This window comes from Pezoporus flaviventris, unplaced genomic scaffold (genome assembly GCF_033815535.1).
Source record: "Pezoporus flaviventris isolate CSIRO_AGI_PZ_B2104156 unplaced genomic scaffold, CSIRO_AGI_Pfla_v1 ptg000213l, whole genome shotgun sequence".
Lineage (NCBI taxonomy): Eukaryota > Metazoa > Chordata > Aves > Psittaciformes > Psittacidae > Pezoporus > Pezoporus flaviventris.
Window position 1 is genome coordinate 858,853 of NW_026892761.1, and position 22,011 is coordinate 880,863.

At 60.9% G+C, this 22,011-nt stretch overlaps 1 protein-coding gene across 2 annotated transcripts; it reads right to left on the bottom strand.

The window, feature by feature from the left end:
* Positions 1-553: 553 nt before the first annotated feature.
* Positions 554-16,478, bottom strand: DNMT3B (DNA methyltransferase 3 beta). Of its 2 annotated transcripts, XM_061441601.1 has the most exons (20): positions 16,232-16,478; positions 15,017-15,310; positions 11,657-11,801; positions 10,931-11,046; positions 9,969-10,121; positions 9,368-9,559; positions 8,068-8,226; positions 7,482-7,589; positions 6,608-6,749; positions 6,206-6,334; positions 5,780-5,824; positions 5,425-5,504; positions 5,063-5,175; positions 4,554-4,737; positions 4,272-4,356; positions 3,668-3,813; positions 3,445-3,535; positions 3,039-3,187; positions 2,463-2,548; positions 554-829 (listed from the first exon to the last, which is right to left on the bottom strand). In XM_061441601.1, the coding sequence occupies exons 2-20, from the start codon at positions 15,119-15,121 to the stop codon at positions 691-693; spliced, it is 2,367 nt and encodes a 788-aa protein (XP_061297585.1). In that variant the 5' UTR covers positions 15,122-15,310; positions 16,232-16,478; the 3' UTR covers positions 554-690. The 2 variants fall into 2 exon arrangements, with proteins under 2 accessions (XP_061297585.1, XP_061297584.1); XM_061441600.1 differs by lacking the exons at positions 9,969-10,121; positions 10,931-11,046; positions 11,657-11,801; positions 15,017-15,310; positions 16,232-16,478 and having other exon boundaries at positions 3,668-3,909; positions 9,368-9,582.
* Between the last annotated feature and the right edge of the window lie 5,533 nt (positions 16,479-22,011).

Sequence of the window (22,011 nt, forward strand, 5' to 3'; positions counted from 1 at the left end):
TTGTAAACTACAGCCAAACGTATAAAACAGTATTCCTTTAGTTCTAGCTAGAAAAGTAATTCTATCACCTCACAGTTCAGTTTCAGCTACATTCAGGTCTAGGAATCTCCACATTCATATGTAATGCCGTAAAGCAGCAATAGACATTAAACAACACAAAAGTTTATCAAAAAAAAGAATAAAACCGATTTGGTGTGTGTATCCTGCGTGTTCAGTGTATGTACCTGAGCAGGGTCCCTTACACCTCCTGCCACAGCCCCCCCTGGCTTTGGCAGTTGCTTCAGGAGAGGTTTTGTTTGGTCAGAAGCAGTAACTCGCTGCAGTTCACATCTGCCCGCAGCACCTCGGCAGCTGCCTCCGTGCTCACTGCTCAGCAAGTTGTGACTTTCAGCTCTAGGCTAAACCGGGGTATTTAATGCTCTGGAGGAGACTTCCCATGGGCTCAGCCATGCACAGAGCTTCCTGCGCTGGGCAATTAAAGCTCTTTTGTCCGGGTGTTCTATCACTGCCATCAGTCCCTTTCAAGAAAAGTTACCCTGCCAGGTTCTTTGGTTAAAGACATTTCCTCGGCTCTCCCTGCGGGGCCAGGCTGCCTCCCTGCAGGAGGGAAGAGCAGGGATGGGCCCGTCCCTCTCCCGCCTCCAGCCGAGCTGTGCATCTTTACCAGAGAGACGAGGGCTGCTCGGCTGGCTATTCGCAGGCGAAGTAATCCTTGAGCGGGGAGAAGAGGTGCTGGATGACGGGGACGCTCCACGACCGCAGCAGCTTCTGCCGAGCACCGCGGCCCATGTTGGAGACGTCGGTGTAGTGGAGGGGGAAGACGAAGATCCTGTGGAGCAGAGCAGAGGAGGGTGGGTGAGCTTTGGTGACTGCACCGGTGCCCATCAGATGCAGCCAGGACACAGCATCTCTGTCCCATCTGCGTCCATCCTGCATCCCTCGAGCCCCGGCCTGGGTTTTAGTCTTGCTCAGCAGAAGCTCCTCCGCAGCGTGGCAGTGCTCCCCACCAGCTCTGATTTCCTTTCCCAGTGGCAGCAAGCGAATGTGCATTGCTTCCACCCAAAGCATCTGGCAAAGGTGATGCAGTCTTTCCTGCTCTGCCCGGAGCCAGAGGCACTCGCCCAGGGGCAGCGGAGCAGAGCCCACACCTGCAGCCCCGCTCCCATGGCCACAGACAAACCAACCCCCCCCCCTCGTGTAGCCGTGCAAGCACATCTGCCTGGGCACAGAAGCACAGCTGTCCAGGAGCTGCCCCAGGGCCCCAGCCCACCACCACCAGTGCACCCAGCGGCTGATGCCCCTGGGAACACCCCCCAGCAGAGCTCCCAGTTGGAGGGAGATGCTGGCAGGGGTTGGGACCCCCCCCCCCACTGGCTCCATTTTAAAGCTGGATTAGGAGAAATAAAAGGCAAAACAAACCCAAGAGCCACCAGCAATCTCCAGCCAGGACTCAGCACCGAGCACGGCGAGAGAAAAGCAAACGCTAAAGACAATGGAAAATTCCTCCTCCCAGCTCCATGGCCATGTCCTCACGCAGCCCCTGCCGTGGCTGAGGTCAGTACAACGCTGTCCCAGGAGCCACACGGAGCCAGGAACTCACACCTCTGCCCACTCTGCTCAGCAAGGCACCTCCACAAGCATCGCCCCGGGACAGCTCATCCCGGGCTCCCATCAGAGGAAGGTTCTCCAAGTGCCATTTCACATGACAAAGCCTCGGTAATCGCTATTTCACTTTCAAATTCCTGCATGCCTCTCGCTCAGCTTTAATTAGTTTGAACTCCAAGAAATACTGGCAATTTAAATACAAACAATCTGGAGTATTTAAACCCCATCTCTTTCTTGGCTGAGGCATTCCCTGGTGAAATCTCCAGGTTTTGTTGCTAGGAGTATCTGGTGCACAGGACTGGTAGCAGTAGGATTCTACTCTACTCCAAGTCCTCCTGCTGTGTTTTACCATCAATTCAGGGTGCTGCCGAGGCGTGCACAAAGCCTGGAGGAGCTTCCCTAAGGCACCACACTGGACCGAGCAGCCCTGGCCAAGGAGGCTGCTGGGGTTCATCCCCTGCCCCTGCAAACCTCACACAGCACTCACTGGGCATGGGGCTGCCCTACAGCACCCCCACATTAGCCTGCATCTTAAACAAAGGCTGCTGGATGTGTGTATCATGTATAACCCCAAGCTAAACACACCACACAGCATCCTGCGCTGACCCCATCGCTTCTCCCTCCGCAGGCTCCAGGTCCGGGGCAGAGGATGCTGCTGCTTTTCCCGGTCTCATCCCTGCTCGTTAACAAGCACATTATCATGTGCACATCACTGCAGGGAACTGCACCATACGGGAACTGCAGCTCTTCAGCTCCCAGGAGCTGGGCTCAGGGCCAAGGAGGGAAGAGCCACACAAGCACCATGAAACAGAGCAAAGCTGCAGCGAGAGTCAAACGGACAGCGAAGGGTTCATTACCTGTTCATCCCCGGAAGGTTACCCCAGAAATAGCGCGCTCGGTGGGCAGCTGATATCTTGATAGCATCGATCATAACTGGGTTACACTGCAAAAGACATGCAAAAATCAAGGTTAGAGGAGGCTTGGGCTCAGCCCGCTCCTGCATGGAGCCGCACTCCACTGCACTGCACCAGCAGTGAACACCAAGTCCTCCTAAGGAGGTAGCCCCCCAGACTCCTGCTCCACACCAGAGCACGGGCTGGTTGGCCCCATGGGCTCCCACACCACAGCCATGGCCAGCCCAGCTAAAAGTCCTCTCCAGGCCCTGACCTCCCTCTCCCTAGAAATAAGAGAGCAGGCACTGCCCTGAGCAGATCTTTCTGCGAAGCAAGAGCCTGCTCCAGGGAGCCAGTGCTGGGGTCATCCTGCTGCAAGCCCCAGGAGACCCAGAGCCAAGGATGAAAGCTTGATTCCTGGGGTGCACATCAGGCAGGGGCCACAGGAAACCAGAGCCAGCCCCACACGGCTCAGCACAGCCTGCAGGGCACGGGAGGTGTCTCCGGCTCAGATGCCCTTCCTGCAGCCACAATCCCTACCTCCAGGAACCGAGAGATGTCCCGCTTGTCATTGACCCTCATGGCCACCACGTTCTCAAACATCCAGAAGAAGGGACGCTCCTCTCCCGCCTTGGGGCGGGCGTAGTTGAGCAGGTGGTAGAACTCAAAGAACAGCCTCCCGGTCCCTTCTGCAAGGGAGAAAGGAGCTGCAGGCTGGGATCTGCTGCGGCGTGGGGGGCACGGGTCTGGGGGCCCTGGCTGCCTCCTCCCCACCAGCACGGCCACAGCCTGTGCTCAGCAGGTGCCACCCCAAGGGCTGCAGCTCGCAGGGGAGCCACCACCAAGGCAGACAGGGGCTGAACCTCTTCCCTGCGCTTTAAGGTGGCTCCGAACCCCAGGAACGTCCCCAGGGAAGCCCAGCCCTGCAGAGGCAAAGCAGCCTTACCATAGAGCCCCTTCCTGGTGGGGTTGACAAGGGAGATGTCATTGCAGGGGCTCCCACCGATCACCAGGTCAAAAGGACCCCACTCCTCGATCTAGTGTGGACAGATTCCGTTAGGAGACGCCAGGGAAGTGGCTCCCTCCTCCTGGACAGGGCAGGGGGAAATCCTGTCCCAGGGGTGCTGGGGTGAGCCCCCGCGGCCATGGTGCCACGTTGCCCAGCTCACGTTTCTCTTGGTTATGTTCCTGACATCGTGCACGTAGGTGATGTTGCCCTCGTGCCGCATGGTGCCCACGGCAATGGGGTCTTCGCAGATCTCCGAGGCGATGTACTTCTCCACTTGGATGCCCAAGTCCTTCAGCACCAGGTACCCTGCCAAGGGACAGATGTCTGAGGCTGCACTGCTCTCTTTGGTCTCGCGGTCTCCTTCGTCAGCAGAGACGCTCGACGCGGCCGTTCCCGCGTGTCCTAGGAGGGGGCAGTCACACAGGGCTGGCTCGTGGGACAGCAAACCACTTTTGTGACCCATTCCTGCAGCAGGCTTGGGAAACCCGGGAAGCACAATTCCAGAGCGGAGTCAAACCAGTGCTGCCAGCGCTCCCACAGCCCTCGCTTCCCAGCGAAACCAGCACCCGGCGCAGCAGGAACCTCTGAGCAATTCCCATGCCCTCCCTCCTCCACAGCCCTATCCAGCAGGAATGGGAGCCCCTGCCCTCCTGGCGGGGATCCCCCTGCCCTGCTCCTCCTTCTCTCCACCAAGGCTTCAGAGACGGGTTTGAGGCCATGAAGCTGATCCCCCCCATGTGCGGTGCTGCTCTTCCAGCGCTCACCTGTGGCTATGCCAGCGAACAAAGAGAGCACTCGAATGGGTCTCCTCTTCGCCGGTGGGATCATCGGATAGATTTTGGGTGCAGCCTGCAACGAAGCCAGCAATGAAGCCTCAGTGCTGCAATACCAGCATCACCTCCGCCTTCAGGGGAGCATCTGCATGGCCGAGAGCCCAGCACCACCCTTGGTGAAGGTGGAGGAGTGGGGCCAAGGCAGAGGGATGAGGAATTCCGAGCCTCTCCACCATTCCCAGCGCTCTGGGCTCCCATGGCCGCAGCCCTTACATATTCCTGCCCCTTGTCACTGGTGAAGAAGTCCTGCAGGCGCGTGTTCCAGTCCTGCCGGCGCTGCAGCACCCCATAGCTCCTCTGGGGCTGGCACATGTAGCAGTTCCAGGGCTCCTGCTCTTTCGCCTTGGCCGACGTCCCTCGGCCCACCAGCACCTCCAGGCACTCCACGCAGAAGCACCTGCCCAAACCAGAGCAGCTTGTGCCCATCACCTCCAGGGTCCCTCCGGCTCAGCCCAGCCTCTCCTGGGGTCTCCCCTGCCAAGCTCTGGAGCCCCCCCCACGTTTTGCAGGAGGTTTGTCCAGGTTCCAGGGATGCTGACACGAAGCCTCCCGGGGGTTGTTATTCAGGTGAAGCCTGGCTCAGCAGGGCTGGGGAGGCTGCGCCGGGACGTGCTGCACCGCAGCCAGCACCAGCCCCTTGCCCAGGCTCACACACGAGCCCGCTTCCCTGCGTTTCCAGGAGCAGCGCTGGGAGCTCAGCCCAGGGAACAGCCAGGACCCACCTGTAGCAGCCAGCATTGCTGCAGAGCAGCAGCTCCTTGCCCTCGCAGCACACGGTGCAGTAGGACTGGTAACCGTCCTCGTCGTACATGTAGAAGAGCTCCAGGAATCTATCCTAGCGAAAGGAGAACCGGGAGAAGTACAAAGGGATCAAGATCCATCATCAGAGCGTGAAGAGAGACTGGAGTTGCTCCATCTCTGATGCACAGCGAGAGCTTGAGGATGCCCGTCCTCGGTGCTTCGAGTGGAGACACGGCATGGGACAGCCCCATGGTGGACACAGCAGAGCCAGGACTTGGCAGGGTCACCCCCTCCCGCGCCGTGCGGCAGGGCTGGATCCTGCACCCGTCCTGCCAGCACTTACCCTGCAGGTCTGGCAGAGCCCCCCCTCGAACAGCGGGTGGAAGGTGGCCGGGTTTCTCCTCCCGCAGGACAAGCAGCTCTCTGCGGGACAGGGATGGACAGAGCTCTGCTGAGCCCGGGGCAGGGCAGGGAGCCTGGGCCGGGGAGCAGAACCCCTGCCCTGTGCCGCAGACAAGCACAGGTCTGGAGGTGGCCGAGGCTCCCCCAGGAGCAGGCCCCACAGGGGGGATCGGCACCGGGCACCCCAGCACCGTGCAGCAATGGCACGTTCCCCCTTCCCACTTGGAGCCCTAAAGAGGGACCCAGGATCTTTGCCCATCACCCCACACCTTTCCCAAGGGAGGACCATCCGTTACCTTCGAGGCTCCCGCTGTTGTTCGTAACTTCCGACACCATTTGCTCTTTAGGAAATACAAAATGCATGTCTTTATGAGCCCTTAAGCAACGAACAAACCCCCTACATACAGATGCCTTCTTTCTTAACACCGCTGCCGCTCCGCTGGGCATTGTGCAGCAAAGGCGTATCAGGAATTCCTGTGCAAACCCCATGTCCTTCGCTGCCGGACACACCAGAACTAGAGCTCTAAGGTCATTTCCAAGCTAAGCCACCAACGGAGCCCAGCCTGTGTCTCGCAGCTGGGTTTGCTGGTGCCTTGTAAGGCCCATAAAAGCTCCTGCTTTTGGAAGCCAAGCTCACATCCCAGGGGAAGAGCCGAGCCCTTTCGCAGGGGTACCCCAGCGCCACAGGGCGCACGGTGCCCCCAGCTCTCCCCGCTGCGCACCTCGGGTTTGCTCCTCCTCCACGCGCTGCTCCTTGCCGCCGGTGCAGAGGTTGGTCTTCAGCCTCTTGGTGGGGGGACACTGCTCGAGGGACAGCACCTCCTCCGTCCCGTTCCTCAGGACCCCGTTCTCTGCAAGGGAAAGGTGGCTCCTTGGGGACAAGCCTCCAGGCCTGGGAGCATCCCAGGGCACCGGGCGACAGCACCGCAGCTCCCCAGCGCGGCTCGAGGCTCATCCTGGTCTTTGACTTCCAGGAGCGATGGCTTTGAGGTGCTTTCCTCTGGCTTCTGGCAATGCTGCTGGGAGGGACCACACTGAGGAGCCCCAGGGTCACCTGGGGACCCAGCCAGCAGGCTCGGCAATGCCAGCGCCATCCCCGTGCCCGGCCCACGGCACCTCCTCACCTGAGGCTTTGGGCGGCCGCAGTCCCTTGAAGCCCAGGGGTTTGAAGCCAGTGAGTGCCCAGTCAATCATGGGCTTCAGCTGCTCCTCCAGGGACTCCCCAGGGGCTGTGGAAAACGTCTTTCCTGACCGGCTCCGGGCAACCTGCCGAGAGGAGGGACCTTGTGGGACACCACGGGACACCGTGGGACGCCATGGAATACCATGCGACAGCAGAGGACACCACGGGACATCATGGGACACCATGGAATACCATGGGACAGCAGAGAACACCACGGGACACCACAGGACACCATGGGACACCGTGGGACAGCAGAGGACACCACGGGACATCATGGGACACCATGGAATACCATGGGACAGCAGAGAACACCACGGGACACCACAGGACACCATGGGACACCGTGGGACAGCAGAGGACACCACGGGACACCATGGGACACCGTGGGACAGCAGAGGACACCACGGGACATCATGGGACACCATGGAATACCATGGGACAGCAGAGGACACCACGGGACATCATGGGACACCACGGAATACCATGCGACAGCAGAGGACACCACGGGACACCATGGGATAGGGGCTGGTCCCAGTGCATGGAGCAGCCAGGCTGCAGCTGCACGGCCCACGTGCCTGGCAGGGCCATGTCCCCAGCCCTCTCCCCATCACACACACGTGCACAGGGCTCGGCACAACAGCAGCTGTTGGATTCCAGTGCTGGGAATGCTCCCAGGCACCCTCCTCCTGTGCCTGCCCTCCCTGCCATGAGCCGGCTGCCTCCATCAGCCCCATCTGATGGGAGCAGGGACAGCCCAGCCCCAGCTGCTTCACTGGGCACCTTCCTTCCCCCGGCCCCAGCTCTGCTGCGGTTACCTCCAGTGCATGGTACACGGCTCGGCGGTAGGAGACCAGCTTGTTGAACGTGGACAGATTGAAATGCTGCCTAAAGGCCACGAGCCCCATCAGCTTGTCTGCAGACACCTGCGGGACAGCAACAAGAGCTTACACCGGGCACGGGCACGTCCCTGCGGCACCATGCAGCCCGTGCCGCACACCCAGCACTGCGGCACTGCACGCCCAGCACAGCTCACACCACAGCCCAGGGCTTTGTCTGCGCTCTGGGGCCATGGGAGGATGCTCAGCATCAGCTGCAGAGGGGATGAGCAGCGGCAGCGCTGCACACATGGAACGAGCTGCGCGCAGCCGCTGCCGGCACCGCACCTCTGCGGGCACGGCGCTTCCCTCCCTCCTGCACCCCGGGGACGTTCCCATTGCTGGGTCCTGTCACCAGCCTGTGGTGCCCAGGCTGCTGTCACTGGAGCCACCGGGGCCCCTGCCAAGGGAGGCTGCAGCCGGGCGCACACAGAGCCGAGGCAGCCCCGGGAGCAGGGCAGGCAGCAGAGCTGGGCAGGGACGAGGGCTCCAGCCCGGGTGAAGGCAGGCACAGACAGGAGCTCACCTCAGAGAACTTCCCATCCCCGAACCACTGCACCCAGCGCATGCCCGAGGCCGCCGGGCGCTTGGCCGTGGCTCTGTAGGAGACGACGATCGCCGGCCACCAGGAGAAACCCTTGATCTTTCCCCAGACGAGCTCCCCGATCCCAAAATCCTTCCCGTCCTGAAGGCAAGAGGACAACACGGATCAGCCACACTGAGCCCCCTGCTTTGTCCAAGCAGCTGTGGCAGAGAGCCCCGAACATGGCCACAGAGCACCCCACGCTGCTGCTCCACCGCATGTGCCCATCACCGGTCACCTGCGAGCCTCTGCACAGGATGCACAGGAGCTGCATCCCCTGCCTCAGGAGAAGAGCAGAGCACACCCCGGCAGCACCAGAGCCAGCCCTGCACCCAGGAAGGTCTTGCAGGAGCATTGGCAGTGCCAGGCACAGGGCAGTGCGTGCTGCGTCCTGCACAGCCTCCTCGGCACCGGTACCAGCACCAGCACCAGCACCCCACTCCTCCCAGTCCCATTGCCCATCACAGCCGCGTTTGTCTGGGAGAACCCAGCTCACTGCACGCCGCTGCCCAGGCCAAGGGATGCGGGAAGCACACAGGGATGCACGTATCCTGCTGCTGCAGGGAGGGCTTTGCTCTGAGGTTGCTCCTTGGCACAGGGCAGCCCCTTCATGGGGCTCACGGCTCAGCCCATCCGGCTGCACCCCGGGGACAGGGCACCCACAGGGGAGAGCAGGAAATGGGGCAGGGCAAAACAGAGACAACAAAAGGGAGAGCTGGGAATTTTGGCATGACCGTGCCAAGGGCCTCCATCAGGCAGCCTGGCAGGGACCATGGCAGGACCATGCTCCCCACGCAGGAGCAGTCACCTTGACCTGCAGAGCCCTCCTTCCCGGCCTTATTCCCCAGTCAGGCACCCAGCTATGCAGCAAGATGCAGTTGCCCAATTCCTGCAAGGCCGGGGCCCTGCCCCGCTGCCTGCAGGCACTGAATCACTCTCTGCAGCTCCAGCAGCTCCGCTCCAACCCAGCATCCCCCCCAGAAACGTTTCCTGCACATGCAACTGCGTGTCTCGGCGGGGCACGGCGTGTGCCATGCGCGCGTCTCCGGGGCCCTCGGAGCCTTTTCCAGCCCCACAGGCAGCACGGGCAGGGCCGGTCCCTGCACAGCACCCACCTGCAGCCCCGGAGCAGAGCCCAGGGCATCATCACAGCCTGGGCACACAGGGAGGGGCAGGCAGGGGAAGGGAGGCGGGAGAAGCTGCAGCATCCCCGGTGCAGGAGCAGAGCGGGACCCATCCGTACCTGGTACTCCAGTGCCATCCCCGCGTCCCTGCTCTCGGTCTCCTCAGTCCCCAGCTCAGTGGAGCCGTTCTGGCCCTCCTGGGAGCTGCTGCCAGAGAGCGTGCTGCTGCTCTGGGATGAGTCCCGGGAGTCCTCCTCCGTGAGGTCGATGGTGGGGATGGAGATAGGTGTGGACTGGCGCCGCTTGGAGCTCTGCATGGTGGAGCAGGAGAGTGTGAGCGCAGAGAGAGGGGAACGGGAGCAGAAACCTGCCCCACGTCACCCCCAGCCACGGATCAGAGAGGGGGAACTTGTGAAAGGGGGGCACCAGGAATGGAGGGAAAGGCCCAGGACTGGGACACCTGAAGGAGAAGTGCTCTGTTTCTGCTCTCAAGACACACAGAAAACAGTGCAGCGCTTGCTCCCTTCCCTTTTCCTCTCCCCAGTTCACCCCAAAGCACCCGGCTCACAGCAGTGGCAAGCAGCAGCCCACACCCCCCGCGCTGCACAGGGGAAACTGAGGCACAGAGCGTGCCTGAAGCCTTGGGCAGGGCACGGCAGCAGTGTGGGTCTCCCGATCCCAGGGGAGCCCCAGGGCAGCCCCAGCCCCATGCACCCTCACCCGCAGTGGGGTGGGCAGGTCCCGGGGGGGCTCCACACTGTTGGTTTCCTTGATCTTCATCTCCTGGCGGGTCTGCCCTGCCTGGAAGATGAGGCGCACGGGGGGCTTCTGCCGGAGGCTGCTCTCCCAGCCCGCGCTGCCCCGGGGCCGCATCTGCAACCAGAGCAGAGGACGTGGTGTGGATGTGGCACAGATGCCTTCCCCCAGCCCGTGCCCCTTGGGGCTGGCATCGGCAGCACCAGCGCCCTGGGGATGGATGGGGAATGCGAGAGGAGCGCAGGCAGCTGCGGGAAGCCCCTTGGGCTGAGCCCCTGCACTTCACAGCATCTCTGCTGATGGCATGATAAGGTGCTCAGGAGCACTCACTGCTGCAGCCCCTGGCACTGGGAGAGCATCCCACCAGCAGCTGATGGCATCACCTTTGTTTCCAGCCATCATGTGCATCCTTGACTGTATCCTCCCTCCACCTCCCTCCTGCCCCAGCCCTGCAGAGGCACCAGGGCAGCCCTTTCCCTGCGGCTCAGGAGCTGCAGTTTCCAAACAGCACAACCCAAGGGGCTTTCTTGCATGCAGCACAAGAGAGCTTCAGCACAAGAAGAGATTTTGCAAGTGAAAATCCCCTGGGGGTTTTTCAACCTACTCAACGCAAAACTGGGACCCAGCCCCAAAGCAGGCAAAAGCAGGACACCCTGAGGAGGGGGTGAGATGCTTCTGTCCATCAACTGAAGACAATATCAGCATAACAGCGATTACATTGCTGCAACCCGTCGTGGGCATCGCTGCATCACCCCCACCACACTGCTGCTGGGGCATAAAGCACAGCAGGAACTGAACAATGCAAACAAATATTCTGCTTGTGAATGAATATCACATCTGCCATTGGGCTGCTCCCGTAGCCCGGGGGGGAACGGGCGAGGGTCCCCACACAGAGCCCTGGCGCCAGGGTCCTGCTGAGCACTTGCCTCCTGCACCTCAGCCAGAGCCAGCGGCCAGGACAGGCCCTCCTCCTCCTTGGCCGGGTCTCCCTTGCTCACCTTCTTGTTGCTCTCCAGCGATGGCAGCCCCAGGCCTGCAGCATCTGCACAGGGACAAGAGCAGCCTCAGGCTCCATGAGCCTCCCCAGCCATGCCCAGCACACCCCAAACCCCCACTGCTCCGGGCAGCACACCGGGACTTGAAGAGACCAAAGCCTCCCCCTGGAGAAATGAGGCCGAGAGCAGAAGACAAGCAGCAGCATCCCCGAGGCTGCCCATCGCGGGGCTGCCAAGAGCAGCAGTCCCAGATCCCCCACCTGCACCCAGGCTGGAAGGGAGGGACCTTCTTATGCGCCTTTTTGCTCCTGAGCCATAAGCAAACCTTACTCCTGCTATTCAGGGCTTGTCGCCACTTTAAAAGCAGGACCTTATGAATACAAGAGGTGGGATGTGGGGACCATGACCTGAGCATCCCCAGGACTCCCTTACTCCAAGGGCTCCAACCATCAAGGGGCAGAGCCAGCACCCCAGCGTGGCACCCTTCCACAACCACTGCTGTTGCTGCAGCCTGGACTCGTGGATGCACAGCCGGGAAGAAAAGACCCGGCGGAGTCATGGAGGGAACCTGGACGCTGTGCTGCAACCCCGGGATAGTGCCTGGGACATCCCTGGTTTCACGCATCCCTGTGTGTCCCTGGGCACGTCGAGACTCACCTGGAGTGCTGGGCTTCCTGTTTGTCTCCCGTATGATGGGGGGGGCGTTACTGGTGGGACTGGTACAGGCCCCGTTGAGGAGGATCAGCTCTGCCCTGCAGTCTGCCTCCTCCTGGCCGTGGCTGCTCTCCTTCTTCATGGTCGCCTGTGGAAGCCAGAGCAGAAAGGAAATGGAGAATGCAGAAAGCCCCGGGGCAGGCAGAGCCCCTGCTGCAAGCACTGCAATCCAGCCACAACTTCTGCCCTTTGTGCAGGGGTCTCACTGGCGCCATATCCGCAGCGGCCCTGGGAGCTACGCGGGGGCTCTGAGGGTCCACGGGCTCCAGCATACGAGCCACATCCACCACCCCCGTGGTGCCCTGCACCCCGCAGCAGGCGGGCGCTCAGGACACAGCAGAGCTCGCCATGGGGGGCAAAGTCCTGGCGCCTGCAGCGACCTGAACTCCCCCAAAGGGAGAAAACTCCTCCTGCCCCTTCCCTGGCCTCACCCGGGGCAGGGCTCTGCACCCACGGCACCGGCAGCGCCCGCTTGTGCCGGTGTCCCGTGCACCGGGGGCTGCTGCAGCGCAGGCAGAGCCCGGCCACGTGTCCCCGGCACCTCACCGGCACCCAGGGGCCTCTGCCCTCCCTGGATCCTGTTTTCGGAAGTGGAAGCTCCCAGGCTCTCCCAGAGGCACCCGGGACCGCGCTAACGAAGCTGCCTCATTGCTGGGCTATGGGTCTGTGCTGCAACTTGCCCCTCCGCCAGCACCGGCACTGCAGGCACACGTAGCTCAGCGAGCAAGGAGCAAGCCAGGCTTAACCCATCCAAAGCCCTGTTTGGAACCAGACACAACCAATCCCCCCCAGCCCCAGAGAGACCCCAGGCTCCAGCCCTGGCCCCCTCCCACCGCTCTCACTCAGCATCGCCTCCAACTGCTTCCCTAACAATTGAGATCTGCTTCGAGATCGCCTGTCAGCACCTCTGGCAAACAAAGAACAGTCGGGGTCTGATGTTCCAGATGCCAAAGGCAGCCTTAAAACCCTGCTAACACCCAGACATGAAGGAAGGCAGGTGACCAGCACCCACCTCCATAGCCAGAGCCCCCGGTGCACGTCCTGCCTGCGCCCCACACACATCTGCCCAACAAAGGGACAAGAGGAACGGCACCAGCAGGAGTGTAAAAGCGCTCCGAGCCCCACAGCTGTGTGCAGAAATCCCACGGCTGCAGCACATCTGCTCCAGAGCCAGTGAACAATTCCTGGGAGCTGCCTGGACTCGCCGGGCTGCCCTGGCTTGGGCAGCCGGTCCTGGCCCCAGATGCTCCCGATGCGGTGCAGCACAGGCAGGTCAGCCCCTCCGGGCTCTGCTCCCTTCTCCAGGCTGCGGTGCAGCAGCAACCCTCACCAGCGGCAGTGCTGCCATGAACAATCCCACCAAAATACAGAGAATCTCCCTTGGGAACCCACACAGCGAGGTGCGAGAGGATGTGCTGCTCCCTTAGCGTGAGCAGGACCCAGAGGAGAGGCTGAGGATAGGAGATGGGGCAGCATGAGCCTGGCAAGATCCATGCAGGACAGGAGCAGGCAAGGCCACCTCCCAGCCCTGCAAACATCTGCATCCTCAAACCCCACCAGGCCCTTCATGGGAACTTTGCATCTGGTCCTTTGAGTGGCAGCCCCAGACAGAGCCAGAGCCCACCCAGGACATTCAAACTTGCACCTCAAAATGGCTTTTTCCTTTCTCAGCCTGGGGCTGCCCGGTGTGCCCTGGCTGGCAATGCAGTGATACATCCCCACCAGCCCTGCACTGGTGACGCTGGTGACGCAGCAGCCAGGTCTCCCCAAGGCACGCAGCCAGGACCGAGCACCAGCTGTGCCCAGCTCAGCTTTGCCGCATGCTCCGGGAGCTCTTTCTGCCAATTCTAAAGCAAGCAGTGCACCCACGGGAGCATCACACCGTGCGCTTCTCCAGCTGCACCACCCCAGATCACTTGAGGACATCCCATCACCATCCTCAGACAGCAAGCAGGAAAGGGAACATCACATCACACCAGACCCAAACTGCAAAGCTAAAGTCTCGCTCTCACAAGCACCTACGTCGGGACAGCGGGACTGCAACTCCCATCCCCTTCTCTTCTTGATGCTGCGTTAGCACCAAGGAAGGAAGCTGCATTCCCAAGCCCATGCTGTCCTTCCCACTGACCCCCTGGAGCCGCCATCGCTACAAGCCTCACCACGCTCGGGAGGGAGGCTCAGCTCTTTGTCCTCGCCTCCCCTCGCACACCAACATGTGCACAGGGCATTGCGAAAATAATAAGAACCAGAGCGCTCCCCTCACATGTTGTGTCTCACGGGAGGAGAAAACCAGCACGGCAGCGTCTGCACTGCTCAATGCACTGCACACACACAGGCGAGCGCTGCAGCCGCACGCTTCCTACGGGAACCCACCAAGACTCGAACCGTGCAGGATTCCAGCTCGGATGCTCTGAGCTCCCCAAGAGACCGGTGCTAGCGGCGGCCCGGCTCTGCCTGGTGCCCGGGATGTGCCCTGCAGCGGTACCCCACCGAGACAATGAACCCGCTGACTCCGGATCCCGCCCTAGTTTTGCAATACCAGTTTCTTTAAGGTTTGCCAAACTGGTTAAAGGACCATGCCACAGCATTAACCGCTTCGAGAGCCAGCCTGCGGAGCAGCCCGCGCCCCAGTGCGGGCAGGGGGGCTGCTCTCACCTACCAGGCATCACATTCTGCCCCGCAGACCATGCCTCAGGACCCCGTTGCCCTGAACCCTGCTGCCCCTGACCCAGGGCTGTTCCTCAGCCCGGGGCTGGGCCCACTTTCATTTTCCTTCTTGAGAAAACAGCCTGGCCCTTATCAGGTGCTGTTCCGGGTAGGTGGGGAGCTGGCAGGGAGACCGCAGGACTTTGCCTCCAGACAGGGGCATGCATATCAAAAGGCTGGAAGTTTTACGGGATGGCTGGGATGGCAGCCATCACCCAGGCCCTGTTTGAATAACAAAAAGAAATAAAGGACCCCAATGGCCAGGGCTGCTCCCTCCGGGCTGGCTCAGGGCTGTCCCCCACACAAATGCCCTTTAACTCTCCCCAAACCGAGCATTTCCCTCTAATCCTGGGAAGAAAAGAGCTGCTGGGCTGGCAGCTCAGCAAGAAAGGGAGCCCATTTTGGCTCATTAAGAAGGGCAGGCTCTCCCCTCCCCTGCCCGTTTCCTGTGCCTGGCCCCTCTCCGGCTCTCCCGCGCTCCCGCACTTCCCTCCATTTCCCCCTGTTTCCTCTCCTGCCCCCCTGCCCCAGCGCTGCGCGGCCACCCCCGGGCTCAGCAGCCGAGCTCGGATGAAAGGAAAGAAACAAAAAACAAACCGGCCCCTCCTCTCCCCGTGAAGACCAGGCCTGAGGAGTCTCCTGGGCAGCCACCATCACAGCCAGCCGCTGCTCCAGCCGCTCTAGGCTCTTTACCATGCTCATCTCGGCCTCGTCGCGCTGCCAGGGGCCACGCCGGCTCCCCCGAGCCCCTGCCCCGGGACGTGCCCGGCGTGGAGCGGCCGGGCCGGGGGTGCTGCGGGCAGGGCTGGGGGCACTGGGGGCTCCGCGCCGGCCGGGAGGGTCTCAGCCGTGCCAGGTCCTGTCCAGAGCCGTTACTGCTGCATCCTTCCCCTGCACAAGAGGACACAGTGATGACAATGACACCTCGCTGTCCCCATGTCCCCTGCCTGGCTCTGGAGAATCCTAGAATCAACCAGATTCGAAAAGACCTTTAAGATCATCACAACCAGCCGTTCCCCAGCATTGCCAAGGCCACCACTAACCCATGGCACTGAGGGCCTCATCTACATGGTGTGGGAACACTTCCAGAGATGGTAACTGCAACACTGGCCTGGGCAGCCTGTTTCAACGCCCGAGCACCTCTGGGGAAGGAATTGTTCCTATCTCCAGTATGAACCTCCCTTGGTGCAGCTTGAGGCCATTTCCTCTAGTCTCATACCTGAGAGACTCCTGGCTCCATCCTCCTTTCAGGTAGTCTTAGAGAGTGATAAAGTACCTCTGCAGAGTGGGGGCTCAGCCTCCCCCCCATCTTCCCCAGGGTGCCCCCTTTCCTGGCTCCATCCTCCTTTCAGGTAGTCGGAGAGCGATAAAGTACCTCTGCAGAGTGGGGGCTCAGCCTCCCCCCATCTTCCCCAGGGTGCCCCCTTTCCTGGCTCCATCCTCCTTTCAGGTAGTTGTAGAGAGCGATAAAGTACCTCTGCAGAGTGGGGGCTCAGCCTCCCCCCATCTTCCCCAGGGTGCCCCCTTGGCTCATTCCCCCTCATTTCACTAAAAATTAGGAAACTGGAAGCAGTTAAGAGGCAGTTAACACAAGTCCTGCTGCAGGGGCAGCACGTTTCAGCTCCTTCTGTGTCCCCTTTTCCCGGGGACCGGGGCAGCCCCAGGACCTGCTCCCACCCGCTGCTCCTCTCCCGGCTCCAGGGACTCGTGCCCCAGGCTGGAGCTCAGACCTCTTCCTTGATGCCCCTCCCTTGCCTCTCCCTGCACCCGGCTGAGGAGGATGATGCCGGTAGAGCTCCCCCGGGCCGGTACCTGCCGCTGGGCCGGTGCCTCAGCAGCTGAGCCCGGGCCCCGGCCGCCCCCTCCGCTCCGCCCCGGGGAGGCGCCGCTTCACGTCCGAGTGGCCGGCGGGAGCCGCTTTCCTGCGAACAGAGAAGCGAGAAGATGCGCTGACAGATCCTCGACCCCAGAACCGAAAACAAAAGGTGCTCGGCTCCGGCAGCGGTGCCGCCGCATCCCGGTCCCCGGAAGCCCAAACCGAGCCCCGGCCCGGGGAACACCCCCCCGAGCCCTCCCCGCCCCGCAGCCCCGCTTGCCTCTTCACTGAAGGGACCCGAGGCTCCGCTGTGCTCCCCCTGCGGCTCCGGGCTCTGCCCCCGCCCCGCTCCCCGTGCCCGTCCCGGGGCGCCGGGAGTACCCCCAGCCCGGCCGTGACAGCCCCGGGACGCGCCCCCGGGATACGCGACAGCGGCGCCTCCGCGGGAAACTCCCGAAAGTTGCGACGAGCGCCGGGGGAGCGGGCGGGAGCCGGGACCGGGGCTGGGGCCGTACCGACCCCAACACCGCCCCGGGACCGAGCGCCGGCAACAAGTGGCGGCGGGGCCGCTCCGCCCGGTGGCCCCGGACCGGAGGGGCGAGACCCCGGGAGCACGGAGGGGGGGGCCGCGCGGTCGGCCGGGCCCGGGGCGCGCTCCCGCCGCCGCCCTCCGGTGCCCCGGTGCCGCGACCCCGCCCGCCCCATTGTCCCCCGCCGCCACCACCGCGTACAACAAAGCCGCCCACGAGGATGCGCCGCGGCTCCGGCCCGGTTCCCCCCAGTCCCCGCTCTCACCTGCGCCGCGGCGGGACGCGCCGTCCAGCGGGGCCGCGCCGCCGCTCACCGCCTCTCGCGCTCCGGCCGGCCCCCGACAGCCCCGCGCTCCGGTTACATGGCGCTTTAACCCTGCCCGTGCTGGGCAGCCCCTCCTCCTCCTCCTCCTCCTCCTCTCCACGCCCGCCGCGCCGCACGGCGGGGGAGGGGAGCGCGGGGCCCGCACCGCATCGCCGGGACCCCGCCCCACGGGTCCGCACCCCCGGGGCTCAGCATCAGCCCCCGGACTCCGCATCCCTGGCGCCCCTGCATTGCCCCGCTGCTCCGCACGGCCCGGACCCCGCATTGTCCGGTACCCCACGTCACCCCCCCGGATCCCGCATCCCGTCCCCGGGGCTCAGCATCCCGGCGCTCCACACGCCCCAGTGTCTCACAGGCTCCCGGAGTTCCTCATCCCCTGGTACCCACCGGCACCCGGTGTCACCCCCAGTGGCCAGCTTACCCCGGGGCTCACCCCTCGAGCTCCCATGGGGGGGACACCCAGAGCAGGCAGAGCCCAAGCTACCCCTCTACCCACCAGGTTTTCAGGGCCTGTGCCCCTTGCAGCGTGGAGCAGGCAGACAAAGCCTCACCGGTTCCACAGTCAGTTTCTGGTGGTTCTTCCGCTTTTCCGTGCGGAAGCAAGACCTTTGGAGGGCTGTGCTGGCGACGGGGAAAGGCCTGCACCTCTCTGCCCAAGACAAAGCAGCAGGGCTCCACGTGGGGTATAATCTTCTCTGCTCGCTCATTACTTCTAGATCCAGCAGAAAACCATCTAACAGTAAGAAAAGGAATATGATTGTCCTGGTGTGACGGAAATAAGCTCTCAATGTCAGGAGGGAAAAGGAGTGAGTTGGCCAAAGTACCCGAAACCTGCGGGATGCGCCTGGGGCCAGCCCCAGGCCTGTACAGCAGGTTCCCCCCACCCCACCCCTCCATCCCTGCAGCATCCCAGCACGAAAACGTGGCTGCACGTGCAAAAATAACCCTGCGAGAGAAGCTGAGAAATGTGGCCTGGGTACGCCTTGGGGAGCATTGGAGGTTACGGCTCACATAAACACACCCCATGGAAGCCTGAAGCTAATTTGCAACTCCGTCGAGGGGATTAAACCAGAGCAAATAGATTTCACTCCTGTTTGGTTTTCCAAACCTGGACAGCACAATGCGTTTGCAGGCTGTGCTCCTCAGAGTTGCCAGGGCACAGTTAGGGTGGAATTAGCCCTCGCTCCAAGCATCTGCAGCTCCTCTCCCTTTCTACGGAAACCTTCCTGCCTCTGCTGGCCCCGCTGACCTGCCATCAATCTCCCGCCACTGAAACGCCTCTTTCTCTCTCTTCCCCTCAGTTATCATCTAATTCAGGAGAGCAGGACTGCACACACTGGTTGTGAAAAGGGCCTGGTACCAAACAAAGCAGGTCCGGGCAGACTGAGACAAATCCCGACCCTTTTCCCTGTTTCAGCTACTCATGACCACAGATTGATGCTGTGAGTTCATTTCTTAATGGTCAAAGTCTGTGTCATCTGGTGGGAAAAAAGGTGCCTCTAAAAAGGATTTTGTATGTGGGCTCCTGACAGGCATTCCCAGTGCCCTTAACAAGAGCTGGTGGTGGCAGCCTCTGCCAGGCAGGGACCAGAGCAACCTGCCCCCCTCCCCATCAGCCCCCAGGCTCTCCAGCACTGATGAGCAGCAGGACATGGACAGGGGTGTCCAATGTCCAATGTTTCTGCAAAAAAAAGTCGTTCAGCAAGAGCCATTGTCACCACAGGCTGGCCACCCTCAGCCAGCCTTTCAATCCACGGGGCTGGTCACCAAAGCCATCCTCTTGTCACCATCACAGCTGAGTTGGGACCGGCAACACCCGCTGAGCACTGCAGTCATCACAGTTGTGAGCTGCCCCAGTGACCCAGGGAGCGGGAGGAGCTTTTCCTTTCGCTGAAGCCAGTGGCAATGCTGAGTTGAGGCTCTGGGCTCCCCATGGCAGTGAACACACAGCACAGCGGCTCTTTCCCAGCCTGCGGGAACAATCATCTTCTGGCATTCTTCAGTGCTAGAGCCCGTTGGAACACATCCCATGGGACGTCCCCTCATCTTCCATGAGCAGCTCTGTGGCCTGAGCCCCACACCAGCCACCTTCCTCTCCATCAGCTCCATCACAGCTCCCAGTGACAAGCCTTTCCTCACTGCTGCTCCCTGCAGACGCATTCCTGCCCTCAGCATCCCTCCTGCGCCAGGGAGAGCTGTGCTACCCAGCAGAGCAGCAGCAGGACTGATAGCAAGGCCTGTGGGAAATCCTCATCCTGCTTCCACATGCGGGAATATGGCCCCTGCCTCCCCTACAGCTGGGATGGCTTTTCCCATCTGGGGGGAACTGCTGTTTACACAGAGGTAGGAAGCGTTACCCCTCCTACATGAAGTTTCTGGCTCTTCCTGTGGGCTGGCCTGGACCACATGGCACAAACCTCTAAGGTTAAAAATGTCATCTGTGTAAGCAGAACATCCAGCGAGTCTGCAGCCACCAGCCTGCGAACTTCAAACGCAAAGACACACAAAGGAAAGTCTTCAATGGCCCTAACAAAGCTGGCCACAAAATCCCCTTTTTCCTAGAAAACAGAATACGCCTGCTCCTGCCTAATCTGCAGTGCCGAGGCCGCCCCAAGCCGCCCTCCAGAGTGTATAGACTGGGATGGGGCGAGATACAGCTCCTGGGGGGCGGCTGCCTGCAGAGCCCCCTCCATGCCGGCAGGGGAAAGGTTTGCCGTGGTCACAAGGCAGGAGCACACCAGCAATGGTGCTGCCAGCTCCACCCCAACCTTTGCACACAGCTTGCAATAATTTGCTCCTGTGGCAATGCTTGCCCTGGAGCAAATGGTGGAGTGTGATGGGGGAGAAGAAAGGGCAAGAAACTCAAAACCCCTGTGTCCAACCTGGCCTCGAACACTGCCAGGGATGGGGCAGCCACAGCTTCTCTGGGCACCCTGTGCCAGCGCCTCAGCACCCTCACAGGGAAGAGCTTCTGCCTAAGAGCTCATCTCAGTCTCCCCTCTGGCAGGTTAAAGCCATTCCCCTTGGCCTGTCCCTACAGGCCCTTGTCCAAAGCCCCTCTCCAGTTTTCTTGTACCCCCTTTAGGCACAGGAGCTGCTCTAAGGTCTCCCCAGAGCTTTCTCTTCTCCAGGCTGAACCAGCCCAATGAAGCTGAACAACACATCCAACGGAGGGCACACTGATCCTCCAGCTGTTTGGAATGCACCATTTTAAATACCCTACTTCCATATGTGTGTCCCCATTGCTTTCTGCTGCTGCTGCTTTTACTCAGGTATTTGTGGTGAACAAGCACATGACTGCAACTCCGAATACCTGCACATCCCTGGAACTGCTGTCCAACTCCTCCTCAGCTCTAAGGAGTCAATCAGTGACACATTCCGCATGAGAATGGCCTGGCAGGAGGTACTCAGGGGTGAGGATGTCAGGCACCAGGCAGGGCACCCTGGGGGCTCCGGGGACCATCCTCCACCTGGCACTGCTGGGACTAATCCAAACCTCACCCAGATATCCCAAACCTACCCTGCAACCTTCTCTTTTGAGTAAATCCTTCCCAAAGGACCAAGCCAGCCAGCACAGGCCATACCAGGGCTGGTGACGCTCACATACTGCAGCCAAACCGGCATCCCAGGATGCCGAATTTCCTGGTGATTGTTTGAACAGGATGTTACGATCACGAACCTCGACTTAAACTCAGCTTCTTGGATTCTGTCACTCAACTTTCCCCAAGAATTCGGTTTGCTGCCTGGGACATAGTTTAACAACGTTAGCTTCACCCGCCTGCCGTGCCTCCGGCGTGCTCACGCGATTAGTTCCTAAAGCATCTCCCTAGAAAGACACCGAGAAGTAAAGATCAGGCACAGGCTGCTCCTGCACTGCTCGTCCCACCAGACAAACCAGGCAGAAAATCACCTCGTTCTTTGTTTCGGTTTTCAGCCACACAGCACAGGTGAAGGAATTTTGGTGGATACCAAATGTGCAATAATCAGCTGCAATTGTTCATGTACACTTACGAGAATTTACACAGACCGGCATGCGACATTCTAAAGCCAGAGGAGAACCGTGGCCACAGGCAGCGGCACTCCGTGCTACCCACTCCATGCATCTCCCTGAGCAAGCTTTAGTTCACGTTAACGCTTCTCTAGCGCCAAGCCCACCCTATGGTTCTAAACCCGCCGACCGGGCCAGTTCACCGCAGAACCTGACCAAATCTGTACCTTGGTTTAGGGTGTCCTAAATACTGAGGGTAAAATCCTGCAAACATCTCCACCTGCAGTGTTTCAGCTCCGCAATCCCAGCCAAGCGAGGAGCACGGTTCAAGCCTGTCTATATGAAACCTCCCAGCTGGGAGAAGAAAAGGACGCCTGGCTGCTATTTCCAGGCAGACCACCAGTAAATATCTCTTAACTCTTCATCATTAGTGGTACTTTGCTGCTTAACTCCTTGTTTATAAACCACTGCTGGGGTATCTTCACAATGAAAGGCGCTATAACATTTCTACGCTCTCATTTGCAATTGAAAGTGTCGGTAATAAAACAGCTCAGCTGTGTGGGCTGCCGCAGTTCCACCTTCCACAAAGGCTTTTACACACTGTCCGCCGCCTGGGCAGCCAGCGAACACCTTTCCAGATAAAATAGATCAGACACATTCACACCGATAGTGAAAAACTGCGGGAGACGTTATTTTCCTGCTCTTGGAAAGCTGCGGAATAGCAGAGCAAAGCAAAGGAGTCTTTAAGGATGCGATCAGCTCCATTGTCCTCTGCGGGAATACATCCAGTTCTAATATTCCCTGGATCAAGGCCTTCCGAGCACAAACAGAATCAAGGCCATGCAACAGAGGGTGGGAAGGTGATTTACAGCTCACCTGCCCTTCCCACGTCTCTGAAGCAAGGAGAGCTCCCGCTGATGGGTCATGGTGCGA

Excerpts from the sequence above, each read along its gene's own strand:
- DNMT3B (XM_061441601.1), bottom strand. The coding sequence starts at position 15,121 with ATGAGCATGGTAAAGAGCCTAGAGCGGCTGGAGCAGCGGCTGGCTGTG. Across the intron at positions 8,227-9,367 it reads GGATGGCACTGGAGTACCAG|GACGGGAAGGATTTTGGGAT; the intron begins GTACGGATGGGT and ends TCTTGCCTTCAG. Across the intron at positions 7,590-8,067 it reads GGGATGGGAAGTTCTCTGAG|GTGTCTGCAGACAAGCTGAT; the intron begins GTGAGCTCCTGT and ends GCTGTCCCGCAG.